This window comes from Spermophilus citellus (assembly GCF_964194105.1).
Source record: "Spermophilus citellus genome assembly, chromosome: 16".
NCBI classification, from domain to species: domain Eukaryota; kingdom Metazoa; phylum Chordata; class Mammalia; order Rodentia; family Sciuridae; genus Spermophilus; species Spermophilus citellus.
In genome coordinates, this window is record NC_138196.1 from 52,496,475 (window position 1) to 52,522,981 (window position 26,507).

At 41.8% G+C, this 26,507-nt stretch overlaps 1 protein-coding gene and 1 long non-coding RNA gene across 12 annotated transcripts in view; both read left to right on the forward strand.

The window, feature by feature from the left end:
- Positions 1-11,602, forward strand: part of IRF2 (interferon regulatory factor 2) — an 86,426-nt gene extending 74,824 nt beyond the window's left edge. For all 9 annotated transcript variants that reach the window (XM_081269017.1, XM_081269013.1, XM_081269015.1 and 6 more), the window contains 3 exons: positions 1,415-1,579; positions 9,031-9,077; positions 10,467-11,602. In XM_081269017.1, coding sequence (XP_081125143.1) covers positions 1,415-1,579; positions 9,031-9,077; positions 10,467-10,772 — 518 coding nt within the window. In that variant the 3' untranslated portion in view covers positions 10,773-11,602. The remainder of the gene's footprint in view (positions 1-1,414; positions 1,580-9,030; positions 9,078-10,466) is intronic.
- Positions 11,603-16,409: 4,807 nt separating this feature from the next.
- LOC308635247 lies at positions 16,410-26,281 on the forward strand. Of its 3 annotated transcripts, none has more exons than XR_014019170.1 (3): positions 16,410-17,078; positions 19,756-20,004; positions 23,921-26,281. It is a non-coding gene; the product is annotated as an uncharacterized lncRNA (long non-coding RNA). The 3 variants fall into 3 exon arrangements; XR_014019171.1 differs by lacking the exon at positions 16,410-17,078 and adding an exon at positions 17,080-17,198 and having other exon boundaries at positions 23,875-26,281; XR_014019172.1 differs by lacking the exon at positions 16,410-17,078 and adding an exon at positions 17,080-17,198.
- Positions 26,282-26,507: the final 226 nt, after the last annotated feature.

The window sequence follows — 26,507 nt, forward strand, 5'->3', positions numbered from 1 at the left end:
CAACCCAGACATCCTTCAGTGGGTGAATAGTTAAACAGATGAAGTACACCATACCATGGAATACCACTCGGCCAGTAAAGAAGAACCAACTATTGGCACACACACAGGACCTTGGGTGACTCTCCAGGGAATTATGCTGAGTGAAAAATGCCAATCCCAAAGGATTACTGTATGAGTCCATTTATGTAACATCCTTGAAATAACAAAAATATAGAAATGGAACAGATGAATGGTTGCCAGGGGCTAGAGAGAAGACAGTGGACAGGGAGGTCCTGAAGGAAAGTGGGTATGGTAACATGAGAAATACTTTCACAGAACTTGTTAGTATTTTGACTGTAGTAGTAGGTACTTGAAACTACCTATGTGATAAAAATTGTATAGAACTAAGTATGCACACTCACATACAGGAACACAAGTAAAATTTAGGAGATCTCAACAAGATGGTGGACTTTCACCAATGTCAGTATCTGATTATGATATCAAATTCTAGTTTTTATAAGATGGTACTGTTGGAGGAAATAGACTAAAGGGCACACATGATCTCTCTGTATTTTTTCTTTCTTTCTTTAAACTTAAAAAAATTTTTGTTGTTGTAGATGGACAGCATGCCTTTATTTTATTTATTTTTATGTGGTGCTGAGGATCAAACCCAGTGCCTCACACATGCTAGGCAAGTGCTCTGCCACTGAGCTACAGCTCCTACCCTGTCTGTAATATTTCTTACAACTAATGTTAGTTTTTAATTGTTTCAAAATTTAAAATTTAATAAAAGAATATTGAGGCAGTTGCAAAGCTAGTGATGGTCAGAATTCATCTTAGCATTCTGTTTTGGAGACGCAGTTAATGCTTGTTAGAATTGGAGAGCCAACTTTTAACATTGTTTTGGTATTTTGGCCAATTGGTCATATTCAGAGAAGGAAGAAGCTGAGAGTATGAATAGAGCCCCCTCCCCCATGACTTAAAATAACACAATGGGGTGGATTTTCATGGTTTTTCTTCTCATTGAGGTTTGATAACGTCTCTCTGGACCAAAGTTCTTAGAAAATAAGTACAGGATATTCCTTGAGCAAAAGCAGAGAGCAGGAATAGGTCAAGTTCAAAGCACTGTTACATCTGGCCTGGGGTTAGGTCTGGATCCAGCCTGACTGGATTGAGTTTGAAACTCTTGATGATCTAGGTAGGACACTGCCACCTTGCACTGGGAGCCAGGTGACGGTAGGAGGCTTCTCTAGTAATATTAACCCAGCTCTCAGGTCTGTTCTTCAGCTTCATGGCAGGTGACATGTGGTGACCAGGAATCTCACTCCTGGCTGCCAAGCTGTCTCTGTGGGGGAAGATTTTCTTTCTTGAGAGTGTGTATTAGAATTGTGAGGGCAGGAGACAGTGGTGCATGATGGTTCTCTTTCCTTTGAAGTTGTAGGACAGTCCCATCTGGACAGCACCATCGAGGATCAAGAGATTGTTACTAATCCGCCAGACATTTGCCAAGTTGTGGAGGTGACCACCGAGAGTGATGAGCAGCCAGTCAGCATGAGTGAGCTGTACCCTCTGCAGATTTCCCCCGTTTCTTCCTACGCAGGTGAGTGGGCAGGAGGGAAAACTGGGGACTGAAGGGGGAAGAGAGCAGAGCCATCCTTTAGTCTAGCTCCACCCCATCTCACTACTCAACAGAGCATCTCCTCTCTGTCCTAGGAATTCTTCTTGTTGGAGTTATTTGATTTTCTTGACCAGCATCATCTTGGACACTTTTTTGTTTTCAGCTAGATAACATGTTCACAGCATTCTCTGCACGATTGCCCACGACATGTTCATCCAGGACTAACAAATAAGATTTCTTGGGGGAAGGTGGTTCATCAAAGTTAAATTTTTTGACAGAGTGTTTTAATGGAATCTCAAATTGATTAAGCTAGAATGGGACCTTAGAAATCATCTTTCCAATTCCTTTCTTTTCAGATGCTAAGGGCCCCACACAGCCATTAAATGTTTGGGCCAGGATTTCAACTCAGCTTTCAGACCTCAAGGTCATTGTTAAAGCCATGTCATTCCACCAGGTTTATCAGTCACTTCCATTGGTTTCTCCCTTTTTTTTCCTATCTATTTCGGCTTCCAATGGGTCCAAACAACGGAACCCATTTATAATTCCCCACAGAACTGGTCCCATAATTTCAGGAATCTGTCCAGACAGAGTCAGAGGATTAGAAACAGTTTCAGGAAAATGATGGCTCCTTTACCAACATGACTTCATCTTGTATTTTCCTAATGATCTCCATTTAATTTTTTGGAACTCAATTATAATTAGGAAATTTAAATTCTGAGCAGTGTTATTGCTTGCATATATTAAAAATAAAAAGCAGAGGCCCTCTCCTGGGAAACTACAGTTAGCTCTAGGAAATGGTTGGGGATTCTTCCCGGTGTTTGCAGACTGCCAAGGAGAGTGTCTTCCAGCTAGGGTGCCACCCCAGTGACTGGCACAGAAACAGCATGACAATTGAGAGTGGATTCAAATGCCTGGTTGTTTATATATATTAACAGACACTAAATTAACCTCATCTTCCATGAGTGCCTACTTTCTTTTTTAACTTATTTTTTAAATTGTGGTAAAATACATATAGCACAAATTTGCTATTTTTCCAGGTATAACTCAGTGGCATTAAGTGCATTCATGGTGTTGGGCAACCCTTAACCACCACTGTCTCCAGAATTCTTTTCATCTTGTAGAACTGAAACTCTGTACCCATTAAACACTCCCCCTCCACCCTGCCCCTGGCAACCACCAATCTACTTTCTGTCTCTATGAATTCGGCTACTCTAGGTAGCTCTTATGAGTGGAATCATATAGTATTTGACCTTTGGCAATTGGCTTATTTCACTTAGCCTATGTCCTAAATTGCTCTTGTGTTAGGAACATGAAAGCAAGGTGGGAACAAACCTTGGCTAAAGGAATAATCTGTCAAATGTGATAAGCTTGTCATCACTTGTTCATTCATCAAACCTATTTTGAACTCTTCTATGTGCCAGGCCGGATTTGGTCTTAGCCAGTTTCCAGTAACTGTATTATTTGTTGCATGTTTATTGTGCCATGGGAATATGCTAGATGCTTGGTGTTGACTGACTTGCTTAATTATCAAGAAAATAACCCTGTTAGCTGGAATACCATCATTATTCTCTCTTAAAATGAGGAATCTAGGGCTAGGATGTAGCTCAGTAGCAAAGCATCTGCCTTGCATTAGCAAAGCTCTAGGTTTGAAGAACAAAAGAAAGAACCCCACCAAAATAATAATAATAATAACAACAACAACAAGATTTTTTTTAAATGAGGAATCTAAGCCGAAGCGGGTTAAGCAGTCTGTCCAGGTATGAAAAACTGGTGACACAGACAGCATCTGTGTGTAGCTGATGCCAATGGCCTGGGCTTGACCCCTCACACTTCAGTGCTGCCCTGGACACATCCACTTCCTTGATACTTATAGGAAGCCACCGTAGGAGGTGGAGACGAGTGTTTAGGTCTTAACCATGGAGTAGAGGTACCTGAAATGTGAAGGACTAAGACATTTTGCTCATATTTATATAACTATGGCTAAAAATCCCATGGCTTTCTTCTATGTCATGTTGCTGCTGGCATTGTTACCATGTATGAATAGGGTTTCTTTTGGCAGGCGAAAGGGTATTTGAGCTTGAGAGCTGACTTTCATGTTTACCTGCGGATCAGGTCTTTTCTGAAGTCTTCCTTGGGGATTCTGGAAAGATCTCTTCTTGCAGGGGTTCCAGCAGTGGCATTTTGCTTTAGCAGGAGAATCCCAAGAACAGCTAGCTGATCCCTGCAGAGAGAAATGAAAATTTCATTACCCTTTTCAGGATATTTGCATAGATTTCAAAACAAGGATTCCAGTACCGGGATGACCGGCAGCGGGAGGTTTTGTTGGAGCCTGGCTTTTCAGACTGGCCTCTGGATCTTTCCATTGTTTTCATTGTCTGAATTCTCCAGAATCTTTTAGAGGGAAGTTTATTAGATGGAGCCAAAATGTTCCATTGCTGCTGCTTTTCTAGAGCTTACAGACATTCATCAGTTACTGACCATGGCTAGTAGAGGTCTTTTAGTCTTATGTTCCTCAGTAGAATGGGCTGTTTGCCTGTTTTTCATGACAGAATTCCTTTGTTCAGGCTATTCAAACCCAATTCAACCTCCTAACCACTTGCATTCATTTACCTGTTAAGGAAATTGCTAGTTGGAGGTCACTTGCTATATTTTCCCCCTACTGGTCATGAAATATAATCCCAGTAGTGTTACAAAACCACATTCAGTTTTGCAAATCTGCCTTCTCAGTCTAAAATATCACGGTGAGAAAGAGAAGAGACGGTATGCAGTAACAACTCAGAGAAGTACTTGCATTGGATGTTTTAAGACAACATAAAATTCTAGTTTGATTTGTAATATTTTCATACTGGGAAGGAATGTTCCAAAGCCCATCCTAGGGAAGCTCAGGGATAGTCATCTTATTTGTTTGTTTGTTTGTGGTACTAGGAATTGAGCCCAGGGCCTCATGCATGCTAGACAAATGCTTTAAGCCACATCTCTTGCCCTCGTTTTTGTTTTAATTTTTTTTTTTCTTTTTCTTTTAAACTTCATGTCTACCATGAAGTTCCTTTTGCCTGATCTGTGACACCAGGATTAGATTAGGTTATTGATGGTTTTGTAAAAGAGTACCACAGTAGTATTTGGGGGGGGCGGTGTGTGTGTGTGGTGGGGGTGTGGAGAATAGCCTTGAAAAGGAAGCAATATACAAAGAATTAACTGGTTGTAATCCAGAGAATAGAGATTATACTGACCAATAACCATCAGCGAGGACTTTGGGTCCTTAAGGAAACCACATCAGGCTTTCAAGCTGTTGGTAGAGCAGAGATCCATTAGCTTTGACACTAAGGGGATTCTAATTTGAACCATTCAGCTGAGTCTTCTAGTGAAAGTAATTGAGGAAATGATTGATGGAAAGAAATCTTTTGTCAGTTTTGAACAAGAGCCTTTCGGAAAATGTGCTAGATATCATATAGTGCAAAAATGCATTACATAATCATTTTTCTTTCCATAATGTTCCTGAAATGGCTTAGCAATGTATATTCTCAGGGAGGTGTTAAAAACTGGGCTGTGGCTCAGTGGTAGAGCGCTTGCCTAGCATGTGTGAGGCACTGGATTCAATCCTCAGCACCACATACAAATAAATAAAGGTAAAAAAAAATACAACATTATTAAAAAATATATTTTAAAAAAAAATGGGCTAAAGGAGAATGTGAACCCAGACAGTACATCCTAGAACTGATGCTCTGGAAGAATCTTTGAAGTCATCTGATCTATACTGCTTCCCAACCTTTTACTTTAGCTTCTTTCAGGGATATAAACCAGAAAGTTAAGTGAATTACTCACATACCTATTAACTATTGTGTCAGCACTTCCTGCTTATTCGGATTATGCTTATAAAGCAACTCCAATTGTTTTTATTCCATTGTTTTTGAAATTAGTTTTTACAAGATCCAGACTAATCAAAAGGCAAAATGAAGTAATGCGTGTTGGTATTTCAGAGTGACATGAATCTGGAAGCAGCAGCGGCCGCAGTGAACTCATTTATCATGTAAGAAGTCACCGTGGAAACGGCAGTGGCAGAGTAGAACCGAGAGACAGAGGAAGTGAGCACTTTGAGCAGCCATTTGGGAGTAGCCCTGAGAACCACTGTTGGTCTGGAGAGAAGACTCTGGGGTCCTTAGGTGGGAACCTCAGGTGTCTCCATCAAGGCCACTTTTTTCAAACAACAAAAGCTGGAGACATCAGTGTGGTAGTCAGCCTTTTTTCACTGACAAAATACCTGAGATAAACAACTGAAGGGCTGGAGGTGTAGCTCAGTGGTAGAGCATGGGAGAAGAGGAGCTGGGGCGTGCCCCCAGTGACCTCACTTCCTTCTGCAAGGCCCCCTGTCCTACAGGTTCCACTGGCTCCCAATACTGCCATTGTCTGGGGTCCACATCTTCAACACGTGATCCTTTAAAGACATTTAAGATCCAAACCACAACACTTAGTTTCTAATTTAGAGTCTTCATAACTACTTCAGAAGCAGTCCATCTTCATTTAGAAATGAAGGTCTTCCACCAGCTTCTGTGTTCGTTGAAACCAAAAGTCCAGAACATGAGAAATAAATATCAATGTGTTCGTTTTCTCATCCACAGCTTTCCCCCTGAAGTTGAAAACTAGGTATTTAGTGAAAATGGACATTCTGATCATATTCATGGTCCGTGCAAGGAGACCAAAGAGTCTTTTTTTTTTTTTTTTTTTTTTTTTGCTACCAGAACATGAACCTAGAGTCACTTTGCCACTAAGCTACATCCTCAGCCCTTTTTTAATTTTTAATTTTTTTTTGAGACAGGGTCTCATTAAGTTGCATAGGGCCTTACCAAGTTGCTGAAGATGGCCTTGAACTTGCAATCCTCCTGCCTCAGCCTCCCAAGCCTCTGGAATTACAGGGATGTACCCCAGCACCTGGCTTACCAAGGACTCTTAACCCAGGATCTGATTTCCAAACCCTCCAGTAACTGCAGCTTGGGCTTGATAGAGTCCCAGAACCTTGGTGTCAATTGCTCATTTTCCTGAGGCTCCAGCCCCCAAAGTATGCCAGGTGGCATTTGTTTACATTTTTATTTGAAGGGAAAGGAACGGAAGATCATGGTATTTATGGAGGGTCGTTAAGAATGAAGGGGGCTTGGCATGCTTGGAAAGAAGGGAAACTTGAGCTTCAGAGCACAAACAAAGCTAAGCATAAAAATGGAAAGGGGATCTTGAACTTTTGCCAGAGACAGAGCCAATAGGGAAGCAGAGTTGCTGTGTTTGATGGGTGTCCCTGGAATCAGAAGTGCAGTTTTGTTTTCTGTCCTCTGTGCTGACTCAGTCCGTGACTTTGGCAAGTTTCTCAACATCTCTGTTCCTCTTTTTCCTTCTTGGGAGCAGCAGCCCAGCCTCTTGCCTCCTCTGGAGACTGGGCTTGTGTGGGGTTATGTTTGGAGGGAGGTTTCCTTTTCTATTGCTCTTCATTTGTTTCTGTCTGGAATATTTCATGTGCTTATTGTTGTCCTTTGGTCTTCGTAGCTGGGATCATTGTCAGCTAAGCCTCGACCCTTCTTTTGGCATCTGATGCTCCAGCTGTGCTTTGGGGAAACATGCTCCGTTCACGGAGTGCAGACGCCTGTCCTTTGGCTGCTCATGTCTCAGCCCTAGCTATGACCCAGGCCTTTGCAGAGCTCCTGGAGAACAATGGCTGAGAAACATGCAGAATGCGCCCTGTGGGATCTGCGGGGTCCACAGGCTTGCTGTTGGGCCAAGGAATGCAACTATGGCATGAGTTGTCTGTTCTTTAGCCTTTAATGATGTATAGGGAGTCTGATCTGTAGCTCATGCTCTGGGTGGTGGAAAGGACTCAAGTCTGGGCTGCAGCCATCTTGTCCCACAAGGAAGATGTGAGATTGGAAGCCAGTTCCTCATCAGGGACACGGTAGAAGAGTGTGGAAGGCTCTAGAACACACTAGCATTTCTACATATAGAGGGACGATAGTACCTGCTGTCCAACTCTGAATCCTTATAAGGTCTAAACAAAGCCTACATGCAAAGGCTGTGGCCCCGCCTGGCCCTAGCACTCCACAAATATTCATTATTACAATTTCTCTTCAGGCCTCCACTAAAATATAAATGTCCCAAATGGAAAGATTCCTAAGAGTCTATGGTTTGGAAGTTCCACCTTCGGTGCATTCATTTTGACTCTGTTCAACAGGCCTGTCATGCAAATTCGATGTTGAATAACTCCAGTTCCTTATCTATGCTGTGCGAGGCCCCATGGTAGGCCTTTCCTTAACCCTTTTCACTCACTCATCACACAGTCCTCCTTGGAAGGTGGAAGTGAAGGACACTCCCCATTTTTTCAGATGAGAAACATATATGTAGCTCCCAGGAATTAGGAAATTGGCTCCGTGTCTCACAGCTGGCAAGTGGAATCAGGATAGTAACTGGTTAGTTATCTGTTGCTTAATGACAGTGTGACTACAGACTTAATGGCTTAACACAATACACAGTTCTTATCCCACAGTTTCTGTGGATCATGAGTCCAGGTGTGGCTCAGGTGGGTTCTCTGCAGCAGAATCTCACTGACCTGCCATCAGGGTGTTGGCTGGGGCTGCTGTCTCATCTGAGGTTCAGCTGGGAAGAGGTTCAGTTCCAAGCTCAGGTGGTTTTTGACAGAGTTTAGTTCCTCACTGGTTGTTGAACCAGACTTGGCCCTTGGTCCTTTTCCTTGTGAGCTTCCCCAATGGGACCAGCAAGCAGGAGTCTTCTCAAAAGGACAGGTTCCGTCTTATGTGACATGATCATGGAGATGTAAAACCTGGATCCTTTGCTGTATTCTGTTGGTTAAAAGCAAGTCACAGGTCCCACTCACACTCAAGAGGAGGAGGTTCCAAAAAATTGAATACCAGATGACGATCTGAGGCCACCTGAAAGTCTGTCTACCTGTGGTCACCCAGGTGGAAGAGGCAACTCTTAAGAATCTAAGATAGTGATTAACCAGATGTGGGGTAAGGCGGGTCTGAGTAGAATGGGAATGATGTAGGAAGACTTCTTGGAAAATGTTCACTCTGAGTTGGGACTTCCCCATGATGACTGACATGGACTGGAAGAGGATGGCATGGGGCATCATGGCCAGAGCTATAGGGAGAAAAGGGCGCCACAGGGACAGCACCCCATGCTGGCTGGCTCTTGGGAAGTGTGCCTCCCCTTCATTCTCCACCTGCTTTCTCTTGGGGGCCCAAGTCATTCAAACTCCCTCCAGCTTGTCCACATAGAAGTGTTTGATCTTATAAAGGGGGGGACTTGATGAATTTGGTTACCCATTTCTCTTTTGGAAAAGAAGTGCTGATATATCTTTTATCAACACTGCCTGAGCTTCAAAATAACTTGAGCAACAGGAACAAATAATGGTCCTATGTTTTTCTCTCTTTGAACAGAAAGCGAAACTACCGACAGCGTGCCCAGCGACGAGGAGAGCGCTGAGGTGAGCCTGCTTCCTGCTCCGACCCACGTGCCTGTGCTTGTGATCCTGTTTTACTTGTGGATGTTTTTGTGTGTCTGTTAAAATATGCATGACCTGAAATTCACCACCCTTCTAGATTTCAAGTTATAAAATTGTTGGGCACCAAATGGGAGGAAAAGGGATAAAATGTCATCCTCAGAAAGAGAGGCTATGACAGCAGGAAAAGGAAACTGAAATTGAGGCTAGGAAATGTTGATATTCTTATCACTGTCAACATCCTAATTCACCAGCAGAAATAGAATGTCCTGCCCGGCCAAAAGCAATGACCAGAAATTCAAGCCAGGAAGAGCTTAGCAAAGTTACCTCCACACATCCATGGGTTCCCTCCCTCCGTGATCCTGCCCAGAGGCCAGCGCTGTCCAATCTTGATTCCCAGTCTGACTATTTCCGACTTCCCTCCTATAGCTGGGCCCACACAATGGCAGGAAATGGCTGTAAATGATGATGGAAAGAGAAAAGGGGGTGAGAGGAAGAAAGCAGAGAGTGAGGGAGAGGAAGAGAGAAGCTAATGGTTTGTTGAATTAATGATTTCACAATTAATGATTTCAATACATTATAATAAAGTGTGGGAATTCTGAGAAGACAGTGGCTACATTCACATATATTCTTCTTCAAGGTCAGAAAATTACCTTTTACTCTGAATGAAGCCATCCTCTGTACAGGGCCCCTGTTTGTTGAGCACCTGCATCTCTAAGCTGGACACATTTGAAAACAATCAAGGGCACTCGCTATCTATTCGAGAGTTCCTCATTTCCTTTCCTCTGAAAATGCAGGTTGACTCAAAGATCTAATTGGGCCAGCAGTGAGGACTAAGTTGCCCTGACCGACTGTCCATCATGGCCGGAAGCATATTGAATGGTCTGTGTGGGTGCCTAGAGCATAGAGGAGTCGAAAAGCAAGCTTCCCCTTTCTTTTCCTGCCTTCATAGAATATCCTTAGCCATATTTCTTGGAGTTAGCAAGTGGGAACTGATAAAAAGAGAAGAGAAACCATTGCTTGGGGTATGAAGAACTGGGTATAGATTTCAGTTGAAGGATGTACAGTTGCTAAGCTTTTGTTCATTGCATTAACTTTAAAAAAATGTGATTCTAACACCCGCACATGAGAACTGGAGATTGAACCCAGGGCCTTGCACATGCTGGGCAAGCACTGTACTGCAGGCCTTTTGTGAATTTTTTTGAGGCAGGGTCTCCCTAAGTTGCCCAGGCTGGCCTGGAATTTGTGATCCTCCTGCTGCAGTCTCCTAAATTACTAGGATTACAGGTTGTGCCCACCCTTGGTGGCACATTTTTTAAAAGGCATCCAGAGGAAGGAAAAGAACATATATATCTGGATTATTTTCTTTGAAAGGGGAGACCACACTGGCGGAAGAGGAACATTGAAGGTAAACAGTACCTCAGCAACATGGGGACACGGAGCACCTATCTGCTGCCCAGCATGGCGACCTTCGTCACTTCCAACAAGCCGGATCTCCAGGTCACCATCAAGGAGGAGAGCTGTCCGGTGCCTTACAACAGCTCCTGGCCCACGTTTCCTGACCTCCCCCTCACTCCCTCCGTGACCCCTGCATCCAGCAGCAGTCGGGACCGAGAGACTCGGGCCAGTGTCATCAAGAAGACGTCAGACATCGCCCAGGCCCGTGTCAAGAGCTGCTAAGCCCTTGAGTCTCCCCGGTGGTTGTTGGGATTTCTTGGCTTTGTGTTGTTGTTTGTTTGTGTTTTATTTTTCTTTCTGACACCTATTTTAGACAAATCTAAGGGAAAAAGCCTTGACAATAGAACATTGATTGCTGTGTTCAACTCCAGCCCTGGAGCTTCTTTTTAACTCAGGACTCCAGCCCCTTGGTAGACGCGTGTCTCTAGAGCCTGCTGGATCTCCCAGGGCGACTCCCTCAAGTTCAAGGACCAACAGCCACACGGGCAGTGGAGGTGCTGCGTTGCCTATGGTCAAGGCCAGCGTGGTGGAGTGGATGCTTCAGAATGGACGAGAAAATGTGAACTAGCTGGAATTTTTTAATCTTTGTGAATATGTACATAGGGCAGTACTAGCGACGCTGCAGTCTGCTTCTGCACCTTATCTTAAAGCACTTATGATAGGCCTTCTTATGATCTTGCTCTATTCCACAGCACATTCATCGTCCCCTTCTCTGCCCTTTACCCTCCACCCATCCCTTCCCATCCCCTCCCACACGGTTCCTTTCTTCCTTTTCCTCCCCTCAGAGGCTGTGATCCACATCCTGGAGGAGGAGGAGGAGGAGAAAATGAACTTCTCCACAGATGTCCCATTTTTAAGACTGCTTGGAGGAAAAAAAAAAATCTTTCTAATCTGCTATGCTTGAATGCCACGCGGTACAAAGGAAAACTATCATGGAAATATTATGCAAATTCCCAGATTTGAAGACGAAAATACTCTAATTCTAACCAGAGCAAGCTTTTTTATTTTTTATACAGGGGAATATTTTATTCAAGGTAAAATTCTAAATAAAATATAATTGTTTTTTATCTTTTCTACAGCAAATTTATAATTTTAAGATTCCTTTTCTTGTTTATCAGCAGTTGTTATTACATCCTTGTGGCACATTTTTTTTTAATTTTGTAAAGGTGAAAAAAAAGCTTTTATGAGCTCATGTAGCAATCAGATTATCCTGTGGATTGATAATAAATGAATATGATATATAGTTAAATTTTTAACGGGCATCACTCCTGGCTTTGTCTGTGTCTGCTTAGAGCACAATCCTGGGACAGGGCCAACAAAATGTTTCTTCTTTGGGGCCAAAACTTTTCCCCTTGTTAACCACAAGAGACCCTGGAAGTTCCTACTCTGAAGCTAAAATTGGCTTCCTCTGCTGAATGCCTACCCTGTACTGGGCCCTGTGCTGATTGTTTTACGTGAGTTACCTTCTTGCTCATCCTAGTTGTGCTCAGAATAGGGGTTTATCTCCATTGCATGTGGAGGAGATGGGAGACGTGAAGTAAAATGCTTTTCTGTCGGTTACCTGGGCAGGAAGGGGTCATGGGCATGGGAGGACCCCAAGTCTGGAACGACTGTGGAGGGAGCCTGTTAATCCACTCCACTGTTCTCTACTGTGAGCAGATTCTAGCCACCTGGGTTCTTTCCTTTTCTCACCCACAGTATCATACGTGACCGAGGTTTTGTGTTCATCACACACTGGGTGCATGGATAGAAAGTTTTCGATAGTGGGGTATCGCCATTGGGTTCTTGCTCCGTGTTAGTCACTCTTCTTTCTAAGACCAGGAAGTTGGATGCAGGCCCTGCCCTCAAAACTTAGGGTTGGTCCTCTGGAGAGAGCAGTGTGACTTCAAGGACACCAGTCCCCATCACCTGTTTGGTATTTCTAGGTGTAGGCCTGACCTTGAGAAAGCCACCACCCTAACCTCTCATGCTGCCTTAGAACATGAAAACTTACTTGCCTACCCTACCACCTCTGGGAGATTGTAAGGAGATTGCCAGAGTTAATATTTGAAAATTTCCTTCGATTTGTAAAAGGACAAAGGGCTATTTTTATATCTATCTCTCCATATGTGGCTGCAGATATAATTAGCGGTCGTAAAATTATCCACCCTGAACAGAAATCAACTGAAGTCTGTTGCTGGTTGGTGTGCTGCAGGAAGAGGGTGGCACGTGGGTGGCTGACTGCTTCTGGGAGGAGCACCTTCATGGAAGGTGTTTATGTCAATTTCTTAGTGAAAGGAGGAGTCATAAGTCCTAAGTAAATGAGTTCTGTTCTTCGTATCAAAATCCTGTTGTTTAGTCCTCCAGTTTTTAAGTGAATTTAAAAGAAGGCAGTAACAAAAGCTGTCCCTGCAGAGGGTTTAGGGCAGCTCTGGTTCTCTGCCCGCTTTCCTCTTCCTGCTCCAGAAAGAGCATCCAGCGCCCATCCTACCTCGGTCAGCAGCTCTGCAGGCCCCAGGCCATTGCCTTCCTCTTCTGAACCTCACCAGGTGGACAAAAATACAGGATTCAGAGACATGGATTTAAGTGCTAAAGATGAGGTGGGGGAAAAATAGAATCATGCTTAAAATATTTCTGAGAAGCTCGACTGTTTCTGAGTAATACTTACCAGTAGTATAGGAGAAGAAGCCAGTTATCCAATGCTTAGGTAGACACAAGGACGGAAACCAGGTGAGTTGGGGCATCTTAGGGACTCAAGCCCAGACCTTGTTGTTGTTATTTAGAGGAAGTTCAAGAGACAGGCGCTTCATTTGCTTTGCATCTGTGTGAGCTGATACGGTTTTAAGATGGGTCTAGCTGTGTGTGCGTACGTGTGTGTGCTTAAGTAGCAATTTCAGTGTAACCACCCCTAGAACAGTATTTTCCATTTTCTGCAGCCAGTACTTGGGTCCCTCCCTTGATAACAAAGCTTGTTGCCCAGCTATGGACTATAAATCCAGTCACAGGTACTTCCTGCCCAGCCTTAAATTGGGGGAGGCCAGCGCACCAAACACACCTTGGTGAAAAGGCTTCCAGAAGGCTGTGTGAAAGTCTAAATAAACCCATACCCATCTGTAGCATTTTTTCCATGTTTAAATGAAGCAACCACCAAAGACCGTGTTTAGTCTATCGAAATGAATTTACAGAGAAGAAGAAGTATGTGTGCATAAGAAATACAAATTCTCTGGACATCAGAACCATAAAATATTCTTTATTCTCCTCAAATACAAAGTGTAGTACACTATTGTGTAACCACTACAGAGACAGAAATTTTAAAAATGAGGAACATCAGTGATTTGGTTTCAGGATTCTGTGTTTCGGAGAAACTGTGTTTTGGGGTGGTATTTTGCATATGAATGAAAAAAATGTTAAGTTCCAAGCAGCCTCCTGCCCTGAGTGTGTGAGATAGAACACTAGACCTCCACTTGTTCCTGGTCATTCTTGGAGCATCAAATTCATTCGGCTTTAGGAGTCCCCTGTTATTCTAGCTTTGAACAAACAGACCCAGAGAAAAGGTGAAAATAAGGATCCCACTTCTCTGCCAAATTTCTGTGAAGAAAGACAAAAAGTTAGGAAAATTTTAACAAAGATGTGTTAGATAACCAAGATGAGTTCCTGGCATGTAGGGGTCAGATATCAAGACTCAATACTAATTCCAAGTTTGGGCTTGGAAAGAGAATGCAGGCAGAAACTGGCTTAGCTGATGAGGTTTAGCCACAGATCTCATCCTGAAACTCCATCCTATGGCAAACCCATGGCCAGGATGATCGGGGCCAGGGACAGGAACCTGAATGCCGGGGGATCTGGAGTAGCTCCTGCTTTCTGTCCAGGCTGCAGTAGACTTCCCCTAAAGGTATGAGGGTGGATGCCCATCTCCCCTGGGACTGTAAGCTTCTTGAGGTAGTGGGTCTCGATCACGTATTCACATCCCAACAAGTGGAACAAGGTCAGGTATCTGGTAGGCAATTGCTCATATGAGCTTCTCTTCCCCTTTGCCCCATCATTCCCAGTGTCAAGACAATAGGGCTGTGATCCTCAGCTGTGCCTCTTAGCAATGAGGCCAGCCACAGACCTGAAGCAGGGAGCTCTGGCTGTGCAAAGCTGCAAGTCAGAAGATACATACAGGAAGACGGTAGGTGAGATGCTCCCTCCTGAAGCTGCCTGGCCTCTGAGTCCCCGGCCAACTCCACTGAACACTGGTATTATCCCTTGCCTGCACTTGGGCACTGCTGACCCTGCTGAGAGAACAAATGAAGGTTTCGTGGAGGTTTTCTTTTGTAGTTACACTAACAACAGGTGCAGAGGCACTGTTTCTCTGCTTCTGAAAATAGCCCTGGAAGGAAGGAAGTGGTCAGGCCCAATAGTCGGTTTTAACAAAAATGTTAAATCTGTCCAAGAACCTGGGTCAGGCTGTGGAAAGATCAAGACGTAGAACATTTATTTCAGAGTTCACAAAGTCTGGCAAGAGCATGTTCTGCAATCCTTTGACCAAGTTTTTTCAGATGAGAAGCAGTATGTGTGCTTCATCCCTCTAAGCAAGCTGCCCTTTGGAGATTTGGTCAGTTTCTCCGTATCTGCTTTATAAACATGTTCAGACAGAGACTGCTAGCTCTGCAGAAAGTATTGTGTTGGGATTGTGCAACTGCTGCTCATTTAACCACTTACTTATTCACTGCTGGAGAAACAGAACTGTCACATGTAACTGCTTGTACCATGAAAATGGTCCATTTAGTTACACAATTGTTTTTGCAGGTGCACAAAAAAAAAAAAAAAAAAAACCAAGGCAATAATAACACATCTAAGTTTCAGTTTTGGTTCAAACGAACATTTTAAAATCTAAATACCCATCCACATGAGTCACCAGAGAAAGAGAATACCTAAGATGTTACATCTGCCAGAAGCTTGGGTCTTACTGAGAATGCTCTTATTTTCCAAATTCTCTGTAATGCACCAGTTCAGTGTCCTTGACATTTCAAGTCCACATGATTACACTGGAACACATTGCCTAAAGTTTTAGGATAACATTAGCCGCTAGATGGGAATGATTTTTTTATGATTAGTGATAAAAATGTCTTTATTCACTCCTAGAATTAACATTGCTAAATATTCCACAGTACTTCTCCAATGCTATGAACCTTTACAGCATCTTTTCTGTGGGAAGGCTAGGTATGGCTTTTTTAATGTGACTGTGAAATACAGAAGAGATTTCATAGGCTTGGTTGTAAAATACTCAGCATATAGCCAAATGAGAGTTGTAGTGGAAAAAAATGCAAAATGCAGCCTAAGCCGTTGCTCAAATTTTAAAAACCTAGTGGTTTCAGGATCATATGCAACTGAACTGATACTGGATGGAAACTTCAGGCTGGTTTAATAGATTCATGTTTTCAAGCTTTCATTTGCAAGATTGATTTAAGGTAATACAATGTCAAGTGCCTTTCTTTAACAGCTCATGAATTTAATTTGGGTAACAGATCATCTTGGTTTTTGCAGGACTGAGAGGTCTTCAAACATTGGACTTTCAGGGCTAAAACATCTCAGGTAAACCGGAAGGAATAGGTCACACTGAATATAATGCTGAGATCTAAGGATGCATGTCATTTGTGGTTTTTTTGAGGCTGTTAAAAATCCAGGTGAAAAAAAAAATCCTTCATGAGGATGCATCATTGTTGATGAATCTATTACTAATACATTCTAAGGAGTGTTGAGTGAAGAAAAGCTGATTTCATTCATTCACCACCATTGAGTTCCCACTATTTGCTGGTACTGTTCTAAGCGTTACAGAGCGGTACAGAAGGGAATAGAGCCTTTCTTCTAATGGAGCTTAAATTTGAGGGGGACATTCAGCTAATAAAAATATTCATTGGGAGATAATAAATGCTATGGAGAAAAAATGAAGGCAGATAAGGGAGATGGGGCAGATATTCAAAGCTTTCATCTTGGTGTTTACAGGATCAATTGCTGGATAGGCAGCTGCAAAGGCCAGGAAAATGGCGTGTATCAGCAGAGCTCAGTTGCAGGAAACAAAAACCACAGGAGCTATTTTAAGCAGAAAGGCATTGAATAGAGAGAAGCAGGTGTTTACAGCCTTGCTGGGAAGGCTGGAGGAGCAGCTTCAGGGTTGCTTCCACCTCTGCCACCACTGAGAAGGCGGGCAGTCAGGCTGTTGCAGGGAACAGGGACTCTAAGAACATGTTGCTTTTGCTGAAATCTGCTCATCAGAGAGTCCCTATCACCTCCACCTTAACTCTCTCTCAACACTATGATAGAGTGACTGGATATTGAGACACTGCTGCAAAAACTTCCTACATCTCCATAAACTACCTGTTCCTGTGGTCACAGCCAAATTGGTGGAAAGGTGGCTTCTGCCTCAATTCTGACTTCCAAATCTCTTGCAAGTGCCTATCATTGGTTGAAACGAATTCCAAGGTAGAAGCCCAACTGCAAGTAAGAGTGGGAAATATGATTCTGGATGTCCAGCCTTTGCAGTGGAGAAGGGCATGTGAGAAGGAGGTGAGAATGGGGGCTGAGTGCTGTTGGGGGCATTTGTCACACCTTGAGAAAACCACTGTGTCAAGAATACCACAGGAGGTAAAAAGAAAACAAAAACAAACAAACAAACAAAAACCCAAGGTAAGAATATCGGGAAAGAGGCATTATCATCCCAGACATATAAGAAAGCAACATTGTGTCATGGTAAGAAGATAGTTTTCTGAAATCAGATCAGACTGTGTTTGATTCTCAACTTACTTACAGGGACTTTCAGCCAATCCATTTATGTTTGAAAAGAAGTTTATATATAAAATAGGACTATTAACACCACCAAGATAATGCTATTAAAGTAAGGAATACATTGTAGGTATTCGGTTATATCAACCAATCTGCATGTAAAATAGCTAAAAAGGGCACCATCTCAAGCATGTGAGCCCAAACTCTATGAGAAAATCCTATGTTCCCCTACATCCCTAACTATCCTTCAATGAAAAAAAAAAAAAGCCTAATTCTGTTATTGACTGGGCTTAAAAGGAACAGAGAATTGATTCTTTTCTAATAGAAACTGAAGTGATCCAAACCTGCTGATAGTTTTAAACAACATAGATTCAAACAAATTTTTTAAATGCCTTCTAAAACCACCAGGTAGAATTGAATTAACATTTGATGATTGAAGTGATTAATGTGCTTCCTTATGGGTCAGCAAATACAGTTTCCATTGTATAATTTCTACCAGATTCACAGAATGCATGATATTTTTATTCAGCCTGCTGAAATAAGGAATATTCCAACATAATTATGAAGCAGAGGACTAAACTTCTAAGCTTTTGTGCATTTTCAATATCTTCCTACCTTATTATAGGATCTTATCCTAGCTCATGGGCAGGATGAGGGGGTTTGTGTGGCAGGTGCATTATCAGAGCCTAAATAAACATATACCAGGTGTAGGGCAAGACTGTTCCTTACTATAGCCTCTGTTTACATGAATTGATTGACATAAAAACAGGGAAGCCTCTTGGGAAAAGAGCTAGAAGAGTGTGTCAGAGGCAGATCCCAGTGAGAGACTCTAGCCTGAGGATGTGAGCAGATGGGGCCAATTAGATCCTGAAGGTGGAAGGAGCTGTTCATGGTACAGTGTTGAAACCATTGCTAACGCCCATAAAAACATCTGCTCCCTTTGAGGGATTTGCTTGCCTTGAGAGAATGGCTGAGGCTATGGAAAACTTCACCTTTTTAGGTGAAGGTTGCTTGGTAGCCTGAGCATGGGTGTCAGATCAAGTAGAATGATGAGACTACCCTGGAGTGGGCAGGGGCAATTGGACAATAAAAGTTTCCAGACATTATATTGTTATGATGTTAGAGTCTGAAAGACTGTATCCCCTGCCCAGCCTCCTACCCTAAAATTCTTAGGTTAAAGCCTAATCCCCAGTGAAGCCCTCAGGAATGTGATTAGTGCCCTTCTAAAAGAGGCCCAAGGACGTTTGTTTGCCTCTTACAAACATGTAAGGAAACATAGAAGCTACAATCTCTAAGAAACAGGCCCTCACCAGACACTGAATCTGCTGGCATCCTAACCTTGGACCTCATAGCTTCCAGAACTGTGAGCAGTAAATTTCTATTGGTTATAAATTACCCAGTCTAAGGTATTTTGCCATAGCAGCCCAAACTGACTAAGGCAGAAAAGCAGGCAGAAGCCTTGGCTAAGGAATGAGAATTTGACTAAAAGCAGCAAATCAGTAGGGCAGGCAGCCAGTCCTTCACAGGCCAGGGACAGAGTGTATGTAGTGGATTGATATGCAGAGGCAGAGAACCTGAGGTATGAGAGGTAGGGGGAACCTCACAATGGGTGGCAATTGTGGCAAGGGTAGTGCTATTGAATTCCTGAGCTGGCATAGGTTGGCTTTCAGGTTTAGGGACAGCCCGTTTATGAATTAATACTATCTCATGTGTACCTACAAATGGGAAACTCCTGAGCCATTCAAATTCCAACTGGGTAATAAAAACAGGAATTTTTTCCTTGTAACATGATTACTGAGATCTAAAAAATCAGACCTCTTTAGTTTCTTCAAGAAAGTCTCAAAATTTCTTTTTTTCACTTCCATGTTTCTCTTCACTGCCAATTCTGCAAGGAGCACCAGTCCTTTTCTGTGTGTTAATCAAGATCTAACACACATACAATGAAAGTTCCTGAAGAAGAAAAGTAATTAGTGAAACAGAGCTATAATCCTAGAGAACTCTCCAGAAATAAGAGAAATATAACTGTTCATATTGAAAAACCTGTGTGGGGCTGGGGTTGTAGCTCAGTTGTAGAGCACTTGCCTAGCATGCATGAGGTACTTGGTTCAATCCTCAGGACCTCACAAAAATAAATAATAAAAATAAAGATATTGTGTCCATCTACAGCTAAAAAAATAATAAATTAAAAAAACTGTGTGTATCTAGGAAAGCTGACCCAGAAAGAGTAATTCCGAGAACTTTTATAAATCTGAGTTTCCAAATTTAAAACACACACACACACACACACACACACACACTTCAGTCCTATATTAGTTTCCCAGGTCTGCTGAAAAAATTAACCACAAATTTGGTGCTTTAAAAACAGAAATTTATTCAATAGCAGTTCTGGAGGTTAGAGTCATGCTCCTTCTGAAGGCTCTCAGCAGCATTCTTTTTTTTTTTTTTTCTTTGCCTCTTCCAGCTTCTGATGATGCCAGTGTTCCTTGGCTTGTGGCTGCATCATTCCGAATCTCTGCCTCTATCTTCTCATGGCTTCTTCCCTTTATCCTGGAGTGACTTCATATTGCTTCTCCTCTTCATCGTGGAGTCCTTCTTCTACTCTCTTAAATCTATTTCCCTGAGCCTTTCTCTTATAAGAATATTTGTCGTCGAAAGTAGGACCCACCTGAATTATCCAGGATGATGTCATCTCAAGCTCCTCTCCAATAAGGTAACAATTACATGTTCCAGGGACTTGGATGTGGATGTGTCTTTTAGAAGTTATTATTCAACTTACTATAGGATCTCCAGTCACAAATGTCAAATGATTTATCAGGGAAGAATGTGAAATGATGTCAGACTTCTCATGAGCAGCACACAAAGCAAGTCAATAAAACAAAGGCTTTTTTTTTTTTTTTTAATGCTGGGGATCAAACCCAGGACCTGGCGCATAGTAGGTGAGTGCTGTACCACAGAACCATACCCACAGTCCTAGGTAGAGTTCTTAGGAGACTTAAAGGCAAAAGGTATGAGCCAATGATTTTTTTTATCCAGCCAAGCTGTCCTCCAAGTGCTAAGATTAGAGGAAAAAACTTTCAACATGCAATAACTCAGTGAATACTGCACACATGTGCAGTAAGATTCCCCTATAGGCTGAGCTTTCTCTGTCCAAGAGATACTGGGAAAACTTTAGCCGAAGGACTGGTAATGGAAAGGTGTTTTATGATGTAACTTTATTGCATAGTGAAAATTTAATATATTTAATTGTATAGCTCAGCCGAATACAAGGATGGGCCCTGGATTTAAGAGTAATGTGTATATGTTGTGTGTTCTGGAAAAATAAGAAATACATGACCAAAAGTGGAAGTGGGAGAGAGAAGAAGGAAAATAGATCAGTATAACTGACAATTATTTAGATAATGGATGAGGGAGAAGAGTACAGCTGGACATACCAGACCATAAAATGTTGAGTAAGAAGAAAGGGAAATTATACATACAATAAATGGAAGAAATAAAAAGGTAACTCCTGAAACAAACATACAAATATCCTGAAATGCCAAAATAAATGAATAAAAAAGAAAGAAAATATGCCAATTAAAGAAATTCAGTAAACATGATACATGAAGTAATTTTAAACTAATGTAACACTTGAGACTAAAGGTGTGAGTCATATCAATATAATGAATAGACTTTACTGGTTTCTCTTTTTTTCTTGTTAGAGTGACAAATGAGCCAGTTCTCAAATTGGCATTTAATAGACATGACTCCAAAACACACAAAAGAGTTTTTTTTTTTTTTAAGGAGAGAGTGAGTGAGAGAGAGAGAGAAAGAAAGAGAGAGAGAGAATTTTTAAAAATATTTTATTTTATTTTTAGTTTTCGGCAGACACAACATCTTTGTTTGTATGTGGTACTGAGGATCGAACCTGGGCCGCACACATGCCAGGCGAGCGCGCTACCACTTGAGCCACATCCCCAGCCCCACAAAAGAGTTAAATTAAAGCTAATTTTTAAGCCTATGTATCAGAAAAATAAAAATAATAAGGTGGGATTGTGATTCTTATAACAGACAAGTGAAATCACCCAAAAATCTTTCAATGAGATGATATGGATACTATGTAATGTTGCAAATCTTGATTTACAGTGAGGCTACAACAATTATGAATATCCACGCACCAAATAACATAATGATCACTAATATGAAGCAGAAACTATGAGAAGAGAAGAGAAATAGAAACACAATATTAATAGGACATATCACACTCATTTCATGATAGTTTGAATGGAAAGAAAATAAATATATAGGCAGAAACAATCTAATTAATAATAGATATTATTATACACATTCAACATGACAGCCTAATAATAAAGAATATATCATCTTCTAAAATGTTCATGGATCATTTTGACAAATTGATCATATTTTCATATTTATGCTTGCATTAAATCAACCTGAATGGATTTGGGAGACCTCTGCTTTTATTCTGTCTTCTGTTATGGTCTTGTTGGCAAAACAATTGTTGCTTTAACATGATACTGTCCTCTTTTCTGACTTTTTTCGGACACAATACTATTATCTCCCATTTAAGCATAGTATGTGGGATTATTATAAATGAAATTTGCTTTTTATGCAAGTATCTAGGTATAGGAGTTATCTATCAGGTCCCTGGGCCTGGTTAGAGGTCATTGATACCTCTGTTCGTGCTGGACATCCAATATACCAATTGGTTGTGTTGGTGCTCTGTGCTGTGGCCTGTGGGTTGTGCAGTGTCATCACAGTGCCATTTAGGAGAGTTAGTGGGAAATATGGGGGATGATCAGTTAGTTGCATATAGCATACATGTAAGAAATAAAAGCTGCAAATCCTTCCTTTATCTTTTTTGTTTGTTTGTTTGTTTTTGGTACCAAGGATTGAACCAAGAGTGCTTAACCACTGACCCACATCCCCAACCCTCTTTTTAAATATTTTATTTAGAGACAGGTGCTCACTAAATTGCTTAAGGCCTTGCTAAATTGCTGAGGCTGGCTTTGAACTCGTGATCCTCCTGCCTCAGCCTCCTGAGCTGCTGGAATTACAGGTATGTACCACTGCACTGGGCAAGTCCTTCCTTAGAATACATACAGAGCATAGAATGCTGATGCTACAGTTGGTTTTGTCGTTTATTGTAAAGCTTATATCGACAACTATTTATTTTGTTATTTGGTAATTCTTTTTTTTCCTCCTTTTACAATAATCAATTTTGGCAACAGCAGGCTGTTTTACAAAAGTTGATTCTCAAGGAGGCTGATAATAAATATGTAGTTTTCATAACACGTTTGCAGACATTTGTGATACCAGAAAGAACTATGATGTTTTTACTGACCACAAGGCAACCTGTGGGCAGAATCTGCTAAAGAAGTATCAGCGTCTGTATCAAAGTTAGTAATTAGTTTTAAAAGGTTGTGAGGAATGACTACTGAACACAAGCAGGTGCTGAGGTGAATTTACATATCCCTTTGAAGTAGTGATGACGTTTTATTTAGACCAAACGTCTGTTCTTCTAAATGCCTTTTTATTTCCATTTTCATTTGTAGCTTACTAGTGCAGGGCGATCGGTGCTAACAGGATCAACAGCACATGGAAAAGTCCAGGTCCTCACCTGCCACACAGAGATATTCAGTAATGTTGAAAAAAAGCCTTTTCCCTATAAAAGTAACCAACTGTATACAGAAGATATATTTGAAAGCTTGCATGACGTGAACATGGGGGATAAACATGAAGGACTTCATGGCCAGAAATGAACACCTTTCTAGCTGTCCCCATAGAGCTGTTGTTCTTTACTGTCCAGTGATGAAGTGCAGCTAAGGCAGTACAGCTGGGGTGAGTGCTGAGGAGAAGCCTGGGGTCCTGTTTGCTGTGTCTTGTGATTCCTGTGAATTTGCAGGACTCCAGTTACCAGCTGGAGCAGCTAGACACACTGGGCAGATTGACTCTCACTCCAGGGCAGACTCTTGGAGACAGAAGCACCAAGCTGCCACCAGGGGTTTCTTCCGGAGCTTTGTAAAATTCCTTCTAGAGACACCTGCATATTGGCCTGGTTTGGTGTTGCCCTCCTGTGTAGGATCTTACCACTTATTCCCACATTGGAGGATCTATTCTTTCTTGTGAAGGACTAGCTAGGAATTGTTTCAGAGGCTGCAAAGCAAAGCTCTTCCTGGTAAAACAGGAAGGGAGGGGCTTTTGTGTGGGAGCTTTTAACCACCATGAAAAGGTTGTTTGCTTTACAACTTCATCACAAAGAGGAAACAAAATCCACCAAAAGCAAAAAAATAACCACACACATGAATGTACAAAACTGAAAAATATTTTCATGGGATTAACTCCTAATTCCCTTCTTAGATTCAGGTTGGTGTTTCACAACAGCTATATGTCACCACTAATCCAGATGAGAGTCAAGGTCCTAGAAAAGAGACTGTGCTTCTCCTAGCACAGCCATGAAAATGTGCCTTTGTCGTGAACCTTCCAGAAATGAAGTCTTAATCTAGAAGAAATTAGCTTAATGGCGGTTTAGATAGGAAGCTTAAAATAAGTTTAACTATTGTCTTCTTTCCTTCCCTTTTAGATTGGTTTTCCCCTCTAAACAGTGATTTGAACTCTTTTATCTCCAGGATCGGAGATGGAGAGGGAGTTGTAAGGACACAAAGAGAAGAGATGGACACAAATTTCTTTTTTGGGGGGAGAGGGGTACTGGAACTCAGGGGCACTCAACCACTGAGCCACATCCCAGCCCTATTTTGTATTTTATTTAGAGACAAGGTCTCACTAAGTTGCTCAGCATCTCGCTTTTGCTGAGGCTGGCTTGGAACTCACCATCCTCCTGCCTCAACCTCTGGAGCTGTTGGCATTACCGACATGTGCCACAGTGCCTGGCTGAGATAGACACACGTTTTGAGTCAACAGACACAGCTCCAGCTTTGTAGGCTAAATGGAACTCTCAAGGCTTTGTGATTTTTTTGACTGTATGTCACCTCCAGTTTAAGTCTCACTTTATTTTTTCACATGTTAACATTTAGGAAATCGGGACTGCATACAGGAGTGAGGTGCCCGTGTGGTTGGCACTGCCTGTGGCTACATAATCTTAGCCACTGCTTAGAAGTATCTGTTCGGTGACATCACATACTGCTTACTTAGATTCATGTCCCTCACTGTCACTGAAAACATCTTCACAAAGTTTATTCTGCTTTACTGTAACAAGGCCACGACTTGTGCCTAAGATCTCCTGCTGCGTCCTGGGCACGATACATTGCTCGGTGGCATCAAGTAAATGACAGTTTCAAGCTAGAAGAAACTGGTGTGACTACTTCATGTACCATAAAAAGAACTGTTATTCAGGCTCTGAAGACTATCAAAAGCATCTAGTGATTTTCAAAAGAAGCTGCATCATGTTTATCTTGAAAAAAGGGAAAACAAAATTATAAGTCTAACCAAAGAGGAAATGGCAGTAAACTGCCAGGATTCTCCATGATGCCCTGAAATTACCTTGTCAATCTTGAGGGTGCTAAAGAGGCCAAGCTCATGATCTTGGCTGAAAAGTGGAGTGTCTCCAAAGGCGGCGAGTAACTGGGAGTGTCCAAAATGATTTGGAAGATTATTTAGCCTCTGATGAGTGTATAAACCCCAAGTCCATTCCCCCCTTTCTTTGCCTTATTTCTTTTTCTTTTCTTTCTTTCCTTCCTTCCTTCCTTTCCAAGCTTTCTTCCTTCTTTATTCCTTCCACTGAAAGGTTGCTATTAAATTGATAGATTGATAGTACATCTTACAATTGATGGCATCTTAGAATTGGGAATATATAGTATTTGTCAGGCTGCTGGAGTTAGCCATTGAGGGATGAAGGGATGGGGATGACTTGCAATTAAGCAAAACTGCTAAATCTCTTTTTAAAGAAGATGATGATGAAGTGGAATTACCATAAAAGATTCCACAGCAGAGGGCCTGAGTTTGTGGCTCAGGATAGAGCGCTCGCCTAGCACGTGTGGGGACCTGGGTTCGATCCTCAGCTCCACATAAAAATAAATAAACAAAATAAAGGTCTGTGTCCATCTACAACTAAAAAAAAAATTAAATAAAAAAGATTCAACAACAGATAAAAACAGTCCAAGCCTAGGTTCCTCCAACCTACTTGGGATGGATAGAGAAAGAGTAAGTCTCGGGCTTGGGAGCAGGGCAAGTGGGTTATATAGGCAGAAAAGCAAGTGGCAGTCTCAAAAGAAGATAAGGCAGTGAAGTTTGAACATCTGGAATCTAAGATTCAAGCTGGAAGAGATCCAAATGCCTTTATTTAGTAGATGAGGAAAATGGGCTTATATACAGAAAGATCTGTAGAGCTGGGGCTAGATCCCAGGTGTCCAGCCTGCTATTCCAGTTCTCATTAGGCATATACCTGCTTCAGGGCTTCTGCACCAGCTGTTCTCTTTGCCCAGAGTGTTCTTCCTGTAGATAGCCAAAGGGCTTTCTTCTTTATCTCCTTCATTTTTTTTTTTTGTTACATTTCAATTTCTCAGTGAGGTCTTCTCTGATCACTGTGGGATACTAGGATATGTCACTCCAAAACTTGCTTCCTTGGCATAAAGATCATTTTGAGCTGATTATTGTGAGAAAATGCAAGCACAGGAGAAGCTCTGAAAACAGATGAGAAGTTACCCTTTGGTGGGGGAAGTATCCATAAGGAGAATCTCCATTTGCAAGAGTGTCTGGTCTGCATCTGAGTATCCATATGAGAAGGACTTCAAATAACCAGAAATTCGTATCAGTGATGGAAAATGTGCATAACAAACCTCTCCCTTGGTCACCATGATTTTCCTAGTTGACCCTCATGGTTTTCAAAGCTACCCCTCACCCTCCTTCTTTCTTTTTTCAGCTGAAGATGATAAACCTGAATTAAAAATCACCTTTTGGGCTGGGGATGTGGCTCAAGCAGTAGCGTGCTCACATGGCATACGTGTGGCCCGGGTTGGATCTTCAGCACCACATACAAACAAAGATGTTATGTCCGCCAAAAACTAAAAAATAAATATTAAAAAAAATTCTCTCTCTTTCTCTCTCTCTCTCTTTAAAAAAAATCACCTTTTTGAGATTTATTCAATTTGTCTGGGTACCTCCCATGTATATATGAGATATAGATGTTAATTAATTTCTGTTTTCCTCTTGTGAATCTGTCTTTTGTTACAGGGGTCCTTCCCAAATAAGAGCTCAAAG